This window comes from Rana temporaria, chromosome 2, assembly GCF_905171775.1.
Source record: "Rana temporaria chromosome 2, aRanTem1.1, whole genome shotgun sequence".
Taxonomy (NCBI): Eukaryota; Metazoa; Chordata; class Amphibia; order Anura; family Ranidae; genus Rana; species Rana temporaria.
The window spans coordinates 234,790,071-234,803,185 of NC_053490.1; the positions used below are offsets into that span (position 1 = coordinate 234,790,071).

A 13,115-nucleotide genomic window follows, 5' to 3' on the forward strand; every position below is an offset into this window, starting at 1 on the left:
ACTTTATTGAAATATCACACAGACATTTCATTAAAATTCAATTGGCTGCTGTGCAGTACAAGGCAGTGGATTATCTCTCACTGCGCTGTATTGAAGAAAAAAAAGTACTGCATGCAGCACTATTTTCACTGCACACTGCTGCAGTGGTGTGAACCAGGCACACAGGAGACAAGGCATTTTGCGTTGTCATGCAATGGCATCCAATTTGCATATATGTGAACCCAGCCTTACTGCTCATTTAGGCTAGCTTTGCACATATGCGAATTAGATGCATTTTGAACTGCATCCAATTCGCATGACATGTAAAAAGAACATTGCTTTCTATTGTGCCTGTTCACATATGGCCTGTGCAGTCGGTGTGCGAATTGAAAGAGTCCTGTCAGTTTTCTGAGCAATGCGGTCCGGCTCAGGTGCGAATTCAGGCCCACTGACTTCTATGGCAAGGCTTCTGAATCGCACATGTCATTCAGTTGTGAACAGGATAAAATCCTGACCTGATGTAAACCTGACCTGATCCTGATGCAATCCTGACCTGATCCTGATCAAAAACTAACCCGAAACTCTGAACAACTACAATTTGCGCACCACGCATATGTGAAGGCAGCCTAAGGCTGGGTTCACACCTATGCGAATTGGATGTGGCTTACACCGCATCCAATTCACATAACATTTTAAAATCTATTAGTTTGAATGCATATGGTAAACGTGTGCGTTTTCTAGGCTGTGCAGTGCGAAATGAAGGCACATATTCTTCTATGGGAACGCATCTGATTTGTAGATGCGTTCCGTTGTAAGAAGGCATTCTTTCCCCGCTCCTCACTACGACCCTCCCTCTCCCTGTTCAGCTGATCCTCACCTACAACAGAGAGAAAACGCTAAACAGCTGTTTTTTCTCTTCACAGAGAAAACGAAGCCGAAATTCACACCGCACATGTGTGAATCCAGCCTAAGTCTAATGCCACGTACACACGGAAATTCCAACAACAAAAAATGTGGATTTTTTTTCGACTGAATTTTGGCTCAAACTTGTCTTGCATACACACGGTCACACAAATGTTGTCGGAAATTCCGAACGTCAAGAACGCGGTGACGTACAACACAACGACGAGCAGAGAAAAATGAAGTTCAATGATTCCGAGCATGCGTGGAATTGATTCCAAGCATGCGTAGAATTTGTGCGTCGGAATTGCATACAGACTAACGGAATTTCTTTTGCTGTCGAAAAAATTAAGAACCAGCTCTCAAATTTCCTCTCTCGCAAATGTCCGATAGAGCCTACACATGGTCGGAATTTCCGACAAAAAGCTCACATCGTACATTTGTTGTTCGAATTTTCGATCATGTGTATGTGGCATAAGGCTGGGTTCACATCAGTCCGGTGCGAATTCCAGCTCTGTTTTCCCTGCGAAGAGAAAAATCAGTTGTTCAGTGTTTCCCGTCAGTTTTTGATCAGGATCAGATCAGGATTGCATCAGGTCAGGATTTTATCCTGTTCACAAAGGAAACACATCTGCAAATCAGATGCATGCCCATAGAAGATAATGGTCCTGAATTCGCACCTGAGCCGGACCGCACTGCCTAGAAAACGCACATGTTTTTTGAGCAATGCATAGTGCGAATACACGGCAGATATGTCAACCAGCCTCATTCAAATAATGTATTTTAAAATGTCATGCGAATTGGATGCCATGTAAGTCGCATCCAATTCGCATCGATGTGAACCCAGCCTTAAGAGCAGCTGTTCGAATCCCAACCACGACACTACCTGCCTGGGCCAGAGATTGCATGTTCTCCGTGTGCTTGCTTGGGTTTCCTCCGGTTATCCGGTTTCCTCACCCTCCAAAGACATGCTGGTAGGTTAATTGGATCCTGTCTAAAAAGTCCCTAGTATGTTTGTGTATGAATGTGAGTTTGTGACCTTAGAGTGTAAGCTCCTTGAGGATAGGGACTGATGTGAATGTACAATGTATATGTAAAACGCTGCGTAAATTGACGGCACTATATAAGTACCTGAAATAAATAATTAAATGAGAGCACTTTTACTTACCTGATCCTTCACTCTCCTCTGCACCGGCGGTAGGCCTACTGTTCCCCACATCCTTACACATGTGAGCATCCTACGATCCCTGCATTGGTCCTAATGGTGTCAGTGAACCTCAGATCACTGGAGTGTAGGGGAGAAGAGGCTGCAGGGACCAGACCAGCAGTGCAGAGGAGCCAGAGGGAATGGAAGGACAGGTAAGTAAAACTGCTGCATTCATCCCCTCAGTATAAACCAGGAGATAACTCTAGCAGTGTAGGTGGAGCCCCACTGCAAGGGAGCATTGTCCTCCCAGAGTTCAGTTTTAAATGACTACTTCTTTGTTTGTTCCTGATTCAATAGACAAAGTGTAATTACAGAACTGATTTTTGATAGATAAGGGCATTTAGTATGATGGGTGTTGGTATCTTTAGTAATCTCCTACAACATGAGCAGTTACTCACAATCTTTTATATCATCTTGACGGTTCCTAACAGCCTTTTGTAACATCACTGCAACTACTGCTAGCTTTTTGAACATACAACCAGTTTCTTGATCACAGTGTTGCTTGGTGTTGCTGGATTGGGCAAATGATTGAGGTCGGATGGGTGGTGAGATATTTTTCCTGGGCTACCCAATACTTTGCCTTAAGCAGACTTCTAGTCTCCTCCCCTATTCAAAAAGAATGGGTCAGTAATTAGTGAAGAGTAATCTTTTCAATGGGGACAATGACCCTTTCTCATTCTTTTTAAATATACACTATATTGTCAAAAGTATTGGGACACCTGCCTTTACACGCACATGAACTTTAATGGCTTAGTCCGTAGGGTTCAGCAATGAGTTGGCCCACCTTTGCAGCTATAACAGCTTAAACTCTTCTGGGAAGGTTGTCCACAAGGTTTAGGAATGTTTGACCATTCTTCCAGAAGTGCATTTTGTGAGGTCAAGCACTGATGTTGTACGAGAAGGCCTGGCTCGCCGTCTCCACTCTCATTCATCCCAAGGGTGTTCTATTGAGTTGAGGTCAGGAATCTGTGCAGGCCACTCAAGTTCCTCCACCTCAAACTCACAAATCCATGTCTTTATGCACCTTGCAGATAAGGAAATGGATGGACAGCCGCACTCCAAATAGGTCTTTAAAAGAAGACGTGCTCTTTATTTAAAAAGGAAAAATGCACAGCATACAATCAGCATACAGTGGGGAAAACAGCTGACGCGTTTCGCATTAAGAACTAATGCTTAGTCATAGCTATGAGTTTGTACTGCCAGAGTGCCCAATTCCATCCCTCCTTACAACCTCCAGGGTGCCCCCTTAGTGCCTCCAGAGTGCACCTTTACTTCCTCCAGAGTGCCCCCTTACATCCTTCGGAGTGCCCCACCACCAAGGTGGTATAGCAGTGGCTGACACACTCTTCCTCCTCTCTCCACTAACTACCCCCCGCCATACACTCTGCACTCCTCTCCTGTGAATATTACTCACCTCCATACACTCCGCACTCCACTCCTGTACATACAACCCCCCGCCATACACTCTGCACTCCTCTCCTGTACATATAACCCCCCGCCATACACTCTGCACTCCTCTCCTGTACATATAACCCCCCGCCATACACTCTGCACTCCTCTCCTGTACATACTACTCACCACCATACACTCCGCACTCCTCTCCTGTACATACTACTCACCTCCATACACTCCGCACTCCTCTCCTGTACATAATACCCACCGCCATACACTCCGCACTCCTCTCCTGTACATACTACTCACCTCCATACACTCCGCACTCCTCTCCTGTACATACTACTCACCTCCATACACTCCGCACTCCTCTCCTGTACATAATACCCACCGCCATACACTCCGCACTCCTCTCCTGTACATACTACTCACCTCCATACACTCCGCACTCCTCTCCTGTACATACTACTCACCTCCATACACTCCGCACTCCTCTCCTGTACATACTACTCACCTCCATACACTCCGCACTCCTCTCCTGTACATATAACCCCCCGCCATACACTCCGCACTCCTCTCCTGTACATAATACCCACCGCCATACACTCCGCACTCCTCTCCTGTACATACTACTCACCACCATACACTCCGCACTCCTCTCCTGTACATACTACTCACCGCCATACACTCCGCACTCCTCTCCTGTACATAATACCCACCGCCATACACTCCGCACTCCTCTCCTGTACATACTACTCACCGCCATACACTCCTCTCCTGTACATAATACCCACCGCCATACACTCCGCACTCCTCTCCTGTACATACTACTCACCGCCATACACTCCTCTCCTGTACATACTACTCACCGCCATACACTCCGCACTCCTCTCCTGTACATAATACCCATCGCCATACACTCCGCACTCCTCTCCTGTACATACTACTCACCACCATACACTCCGCACTCCTCTCCTGTACATACTACTCACCGCCATACACTCCTCTCCTGTACATAATACCCACCGCCATACACTCCGCACTCCTCTCCTGTACATACTACTCACCGCCATACACTCCGCACTCCTCTCCTGTACATACTACTCACCACCATACACTCCGCACTCCTCTCCTGTACATACTACTCACCGCCATACACTCCTCTCCTGTACATAATACCCACCGCCATACACTCCGCACTCCTCTCCTGTACATACTACTCACCGCCATACACTCCTCTCCTGTACATACTACTCACCGCCATACACTCCGCACTCCTCTCCTGTACATAATACCCACCGCCATACACTCCGCACTCCTCTCCTGTACATACTACTCACCACCATACACTCCGCACTCCTCTCCTGTACATACTACTCACCACCATACACTCCGCACTCCTCTCCTGTACATACTACTCACCGCCATACACTCCGCACTCCTCTCCTGTACATACTACTCACCGCCATACACTCCTCTCCTGTACATACTACTCACCACCATACACTCCACACTCCTCTCCTGTACATACTACTCACCACCATACACTCCGCACTCCTCTCCTGTACATACTACTCACCGCCATACACTCCGCACTCCTCTCCTGTACATACTACTCACCGCCATACACTCCGCACTCCTCTCCTGTACATACTACTCACCGCCATACACTCCGCACTCCTCTCCTGTACATACTACTGACCACCATACACTCCGCACTCCTCTCCTGTACATACTACTCACCGCCATACACTCCGCACTCCTCTCCTGTACATACTACTCACCACCATACACTCCGCACTCCTCTCCTGTACATACTACTCACCGCCATACACTCCGCACTCCTCTCCTGTACATACTACTCACCGCCATACACTCCGCACTCCTCTCCTGTACATACTACTCACCGCCATACACTCCGCACTCCTCTCCTGTACATACTACTGACCACCATACACTCCGCACTCCTCTCCTGTACATACGACTCACCGCCATACACTCCGCACTCCTCTCCTGTACATACTACTCACCACCATACACTCCGCACTCCTCTCCTGTACATACTACTCACCACCATACACTCCGCACTCCTCTCCTGTACATACTACTCACCACCATACACTCCGCACTCCTCTCCTGTACATACTACTCACCACCATACACTCCGCACTCCTCTCTTGTACATACTACTCACCACCATACACTCCGCACTCCTCTCCTGTACATACTACTCACCGCCATACACTCCGCACTCCTCTCCTGTACATACTACTCACCACCATACACTCCGCACTCCTCTCCTGTACATACTACTGACCACCATACACTCCGCACTCCTCTCCTGTACATACTACTCACCACCATACACTCCGCACTCCTCTCCTGTACATACTACTCACCGCCATACACTCCGCACTCCTCTCCTGTACATACTACTCACCGCCATACACTCCGCACTCCTCTCCTGTACATACTACTCACCACCATACACTCCGCACTCCTCTCCTGTACATACTACTCACCGCCATACACTCCGCACTCCTCTCCTGTACATACTACTCACCGCCATACACTCCGCACTCCTCTCCTGTACATACTACTCACCACCATACACTCCGCACTCCTCTCCTGTACATACTACTCACCGCCATACACTCCGCACTCCTCTCCTGTACATACTACTCACCGCCATACACTCCGCACTCCTCTCCTGTACATACTACTCACCGCCATACACTCCGCACTCCTCTCCTGTACATACTACTCACCGCCATACACTCCGCACTCCTCTCCTGTACATACTACTCACCACCATACACTCCGCACTCCTCTCCTGTACATACTACTCACCGCCATACACTCCGCACTCCTCTCCTGTACATACTACTCACCGCCATACACTCCGCACTCCTCTCCTGTACATACTACTCACCACCATACACTCCGCACTCCTCTCCTGTACATACTACTCACCGCCATACACTCCGCACTCCTCTCCTGTACATACTACTCACCACCATACACTCCGCACTCCTCTCCTGTACATACTACTCACCACCATACACTCTGCATTCCCTATTTAACATTACCACATTCTGCACTATATAATTCATCTCAGACTCTCCTTAACAATACCCCCTTTAAGCCAATATTTAGTGCAATTTAAGACATGTCCACTGTTCACCACAATGCGCTTTGCGTGCCATATTGTTGTTCTTCTTGATCCCCAGGGCCCATTTTGATGTTGTACACAGGCCCAATGATACGTCCCTGCCCCAAAAATGATGACAAAAATCACCTTTTTGGGGGGGGGGGGGGGGGGGTGTCCCTAAATGGCAGTTTGGAAATGTGGTCACCCTATAAGAGATGACACTGATCTTCAGTATACAAAGGGGTGGATTCAAGAAGCAATTGCGCCTGTGTAACCATAGGTTACACAGCGCAATTGCTTACTTGTCCCGGCGTAACGAGTGCTCCTGATTCAGGAACCTCGTTACGCCGACTGCAGCCTAAGATCTGCGCGGCATAGGGCTCTTATGCCCGCATATCTTAGGCTGCATTTTTGCGATGGCCGCTAGGTGGCGTTCCCGTTGTGCTCAGCGTATAGTATGCAAATTGCATACTAACACCGATTCACAACGTTGCGCGAGCCCTGCGTACGCAATTTACGTTGTTCCCGTACGGCGGTTTTTGCGTAAGGCTGCCAATGTTACGTATACTCGTCGTTCCGGCGTCGCGAAATTTGAATTCTACGTAGTTTGCGTAAGTGATTCGTGAATGGCGCTGGACGCCATTCACGTTCACTTTGAAGCAAATGACGTCCTTGCGACGTCATTTGCCACAATGCACGTCGGGAAAGTTTCCCGACGGAGCATGCGCTCTACGATCGGCGCGGGAACGCGCCTAATTTAAATGATTCCCGCCCCCTACGGGATCATTTAAATTGCGCGCGCTTGCGCCGGGCATTTTGCCGGCGTGCCCGCGCAATTTACGGAGCTTCTGCTCCGCGAATCGAGGGCAGCGCAAAAAAAATTGCGGGGGCGCAGGGCAATATCGTTGCCCTGCGCCTACGTAATAAATGTGCAAATCTACTTGAATCCGGCCCATTGTGATTAGTATGGAGTGTATGATGTGAGGAGGGGAGTTTGTAGGGGAAGTCTAATGAGTACACACATGGTGAGATGACACTGATCTTCAGTATACAATGTGATTAGTATGGAGTGTATAATGTGATAAGGGGAGTTTGTAGGGGAAGTCTAATGAGTACACACATAGTGAGATGACATGTAGACTCCGTTGTTCCCCTCCATAGAGTGTGACCCGGCCGGGGAAGCCCCGTGTGACCTCACTGTTCTCATGATGACCTCACTGTTGTCATGATATCAGCTGATTGGTGGGAGTCGGGCCACACATTGCGCCCTGCTAAGCTTCGTGTACTTCCCAGCAGTCAGACATGTGTCTCTGGCGGGCTAAGTAATAACAATAATAGAGATAAGAGTGAGTGAGTGTGCGGGGAGAGTCATGTGTCAGGAATGCGGCCAGCCCTGTTTTAGCAGACACAGCCGTTAGCCCGCAGCCCGCTTCTTATCTCTGAGGAGGTGTCCGGGCACACAATATACCAGGCTCCCCCCTCCTCTCGGGTGAGGTACTTGTTGCCGCTGAGAAAACTAATACCAGGCATTTATATGAACAAGCAGCCCGTCCTCCTCGCAGGACACACCAAGCAGGTGCCCACGTTGTTAAGGGCACAGTGTGCCTCCCTCGTGTACTTAGCTATCCTAGGCGCGCACACGACTACCCATCCCTACTCAGTAGAGGTCCTGCAGCGCCGCGAGGAGGACGGCGGGAGACACCTGCTGAAGCCTTGTGAGCGCGCCGCCCCAACACCTGCGGCACTGAGTGAGCGGGCTCCCCCTATTAGTGATAGGGAAGAAGGGGAGCGGGACTAGGAGAAGCGAGGCGCAGAGGCTAATGAGGCATCTCTAGTGCACTCTCCATTGAAAGCCGCGGTGAGGGTGGAGGAGAGCACCTGGGAAAGTTTGCACGTGCACGCGCCGTGCCCTGTCCGCACTGTAAGAGGGTGCGCGCGCCTGGTGTCGGGGACGCGCGTAGGCAGGCTGTGGGGACCGGAGTAGGAGGGAGAGTCGGGCTGGTAAGAGAAGAGAGTCAGTAGTGAGTCGGGAGCAGCGGCTGCAGGACGGAGCCTCCCTGTGCGCTAGTCATAGCACCTGTCAGGACAACTTCTTCATTGGGATTGATGTGGTGTCCGGGGACAAGCGGGACGTGTGTGACCTCTTGGTGACTACAGTACCAGGACAAGACAGGACTACATCTACAGGTGCCCACTGTTCGCACCCGGCCGGTCCGGGCGAATTACACTTCCCAGCCTCCCTTCATCTCTCTGTGTGTACTGGCATCGGGATCTTTCAGCCATGGCAGCAAGTAGCCTCCTGACCGTGTGTGTCCTGTGTGCGACCGCCTTCCGGACAGGTAATTGCTGGGGGGGCTATGGATGGATAATGGGGGGAGGGGGGCTTCTTCTGTCTCAATCCATATCGATACTTCAAAGTTTATGTCACCTGTCTGTATCTAGGTCGGGAATGACGTCACAGCTGTCTGTATACCGAGCACATAGGTGCATCTGCCCTATGAGGCTCATTGTGCCCTATGATGTGCCTCTGTCCTATGCTCTTCCTTGTGTCCTATGGGGTGCCTCTGCCCTATGAGCTTCCTTATGCCCAATAAAGTGCCTCTGCCCTGTGAGCTTCATTGTGTCATATGGGGTGCCTCTGCCCTATGAGCTTCCTTATGCCCAATAAAGTGCCTCTGCCCTGTGAGCTTCCTTGTGTCCTATGGGGTGCCTCTGCCCTATGAGCATCCTTATGCCCAATAAAGTGCCTCTACCCTGTGAGATTCCTTGTGTCCTATGGGGTGCTTCTGCCCTATGGGGGTGCTTCTGCCCTATAAGCTTCATTATGCCCAATAAAGTGCCTCTATCCTGTGAGCTTCCTTGTGTCCTATAGGGTGGATCTGCCCTGTGAGCTTCCTTATGCCTAATAAAGTGCCTCTGCCCTGTGAGATTCCTTGTGTCCTATGGGGTGCCTCTGCCCTATAAGCTTCCTTGTGCCCAGTGAGGTGCCTCTGCCCTATGAGCTTCCTTGTGCCCAGTGAGGTGCCTCTACCCTATGATCTTCCTTTTGCCCAGTGAGGTGCCTCTGCCTTATGAGCTTCCTTGCACCCAGTGTAGTGTCTCTACCCTATGAAGTTCCTTGTGCCCTATCAGCTTCCTTGTGCCCTGTGAGGTTCCATGTGCCTTATGAGTTTCCTTGTGCCCTATGAGATTCCATGTGCCCTGTAAGGTGCCTCTGGCCTTTGAGCTTCTTTGAACCCAGTGAGGTGCCTCTGTCCTGTGAGCTTCCTTGTGCCCTATGAGGTTCCTTGTGCCAAGTGTAGTGCTTCTTACCTATGAAGTTCCTTGTGCCAGTGATGTACCTCTGCCCTATGCGCTTGCTTATGCCCTATAAGGTACTTCTGCCCTATGAGCTTCCTTGTGCCCAAAGTAGAGCCACTGCAGTATGAGCTTCCTTGTGTCCAGTGAGGTGCCTCTTCCCTATGAGGTGCTTCTGCCCTATGAGCTTCCTTGTGCCCAATGATGTGCCTCTGCCCCATGAACTTCCATGTGCCCTATGGGGTGCCTCTGCCCTATAAGCTTCCTTGTGCCCAGTAAGATGCCTCTGCCCTGTGAGGTTTCATGTGCCTTGTAAGGTGCCTATGCCTTGTGGGGTGCTTCTTCCCTGTGAGATGCCTCGGCACTATGAAGAGCCTTTGCCCTGTGGGGTGCCTGTTGATGCGAGAAAGCCACTTTCCTGATCAGGGCAATCGTTTATTGAACATGTAATGACCTAATATCTTCATACTGATGTCATGCATCAGAAGCACCCTGACTACCTAACAGCCCTCCTCTCATGCAGGACACAGCAGCACTCCTAGGTTAGCACTGACACCATGAGAACATGTTGGCATGGCCACGATGAACAGTAGATGAGCAACCAAAAGCTGAAGCCAGGTTGATGCCCTGCCATACTTGAATTATTCATTCAGTTGACACTCGGTGGATGAATAATCTTTCCAATTTTGGCAATCTAAGTAATCCCATAGCAATCTGCGTATAATAAATCTGTCTTTTGTTTTGTCAAAAAAAACTTGTCAGAGGCTTTGCAGTCCATGATGTAAGATTCCCCCAGCCTTAGATGGGTAAGAATGGAATCTTTCACTTTAGCCGCGACCTACTGGGCTCTGTGTATAGAAGCAGCACTGTGTTGTGGATTGAATGGGAATAATGTAATGCTTGGTGTCTTCTCATCCCAGGCTCAGCCTTTTGTGGCGTCATGGTCATGTTTCCTTACATCTGTTTATAGTAGATTTGGAGATCAGAATTATCCAGACACGCGTATTTATCACATATATTATTATTATAGCCTCCGTCTTTGAGTAAAAGTCAGCCAACTGAGCAGTATTATATGGCTTTTCTTGGCTCCTACAACTCCGGTAACAGCCTCATCAGGCTATTTTACTATTGAAAAGTGATTTATATCTCTCTCTCTTTTCCCTGGGCACTCCATAGTCCTTATGTTGGGTGGTAACAAAGACTACACAAGCACAGTAGGACCCTGAGTTGATTTGTGGCTCCTCTTGAATGGAGGAGTACCTCTGAGCCTCATTTGCATGTGGAAACCTGTTTGCTGCTGAACAGCATTGGAAGTGCTGTGGTGGTGGTGTGTGCATCCCTCTTGACCTGCACTTTCTACAGCAAGAATACAGCATTTAACTGCCTTTTTTTTTAATTCTCTGGGTGACGTTTCTCCTATCGTGGAAAACTAACATTTGCTCACTTAGATGTTTGAGTTTTAAAACTTTACCCTTATATCAGACAATAGAGCGGTGGAAAATAAAATAGTTATTTTTTTGTGAAAGCTGTTCTTCTAGTTTGGCTACTCGGCCCTGAAGGCTGGTGTGAATAATTGTTCCTACGACTAGTACTCCTGTGTGAGAGGAATGCAAACATGAAACAAAGGAACCTGATTTTCAAAGTATACTTACTGGTCTGTTTAAAAAAAAATAGGGGGTGGGGGAGGGCAGCCTCAAGCATCCAAAAGCAGACCCTATCATTTTCTTTTACTTTGTAGTCTTTTATTTACATTATGCTCCTTTAATAACAAAAATAGGTGGTGGGGGAGGGCAGCCTCAAGAATCCAAAAGCAGACCCTATCATTGTCTTTTACTGTGTAGCCTTTTATTTACATTATACTTCTTTAATAAAAAAATAAATAAAAAATTGGTGGTGGGGGAGGGCAGCCTCAAGCATCCAAAAGCAGACCCTATCATTTTCTTTTACTTTGTAGCCTTTTATTTACATTATACTTCTTTAATAATAATAATAATATAAAAAAATAGGTAGAGGGCAGGCTCAAGCTCTCAAAAGCAGACCCTATCATTTTCTTTTACGTTGTAGCCTTTTATTTACATTATACTCCTATAATAATAATAATAATAATAATAATAATAAATATAAAAAAAAAAATAGGTGGTGGGGGAGGGCAGCCTCAAGCATCCAAAAGCAGACCCTATAATTTTATTTTTCTTTGTAGTTTTTTATTTATATTAAACTTCTTTAATAATAATAAAAAAAATAGGTGGTGGGGGAGGGCAGGCTCAAGCATCCAAAAGCAGACCCTATCATTGTCTTTTACTGTGTAGCCTTTTATTTACGTTATACTTCTTTAATACAAAAATAAATAAAATAGGTGGTGGGGGAGGGCAGCCTCAAGCATCCAAAAGCAGACCCTATCATTTTCTTTTACTTTGTAGCCTTTTATTTACATTATACTTTTTTTAATAATAATAAAAATAGGTGGTGGGGGAGGACAGGCTCAAGCTCTCAAAAGCAGACCCTATCATTTTCTTTTACTTTGTAGCCTTTTATTTACATTATACTCCTTTAATAAAAAAAGCTCTTTTGTATAAGGTATTTTGGAAGTGGAACGCATAGGGTGTGGCTGTACTTTAAACAGAACTGTAATAAAAATAAAAAAAGAAATCCCTCCTTGGTGAAAAGCATAGCTGCACAAGATTTGTGGTCATATATTTGCTACTTGATCTTCCAGTGCTCTCACATCTCCAACTGTCTGCGCTAGTGGGCTATAAAACAATTTTATTTCAGAATTTAACAGCAGCATCCATCTCTCCAGTATTGTAAAGCAATTTGGAAGCTGTAATCTGTGGAAGCAGTCCTGTGCCAGCATAGTGCAGCAATTTTCCGTGGATTTCAGACTGTCCCCTATGAAATTACCCGACTCATTTTCAAGTAATTGCCCAAATGTTGTAGCCAAAGTGTTTATATCAAGACATAAATAATAGTAATAACCTTGATGGACATTTGAGCACTTTATAATGAGGGGATTTTCTGTGGCTCATCAGTATTCTAAACATAGTTTATTTGTGTTTGCCACTTGAAAAGTGTTTAGGTGATTTCATTGCGAGTCACATGAATTCTGTAATATGCATCCTGCGTGCTTTGCAACAACCCCCCTCCCATTCCTTCCAGCCGTTATTATACTGCCAACTTGTGGATATAGGC

General features: G+C 47.5%; 1 protein-coding gene across 4 annotated transcripts in view; it reads left to right on the forward strand.

Moving 5' to 3' along the window:
* Positions 1–8,478: 8,478 nt before the first annotated feature.
* The window catches only part of ALCAM (activated leukocyte cell adhesion molecule), a 165,167-nt gene continuing 160,530 nt past the window's right edge, over positions 8,479–13,115 (forward strand). Inside the window, exon 1 of one of the 4 annotated variants that reach the window (XM_040336627.1) lies at positions 8,479–8,968. In XM_040336627.1, coding sequence (XP_040192561.1) covers positions 8,911–8,968 — 58 coding nt within the window. In that variant the 5' untranslated portion in view covers positions 8,479–8,910. The remainder of the gene's footprint in view (positions 8,969–13,115) is intronic. The other 3 variants (XM_040336626.1, XM_040336630.1, XM_040336629.1) reach the window with 3 other exon arrangements.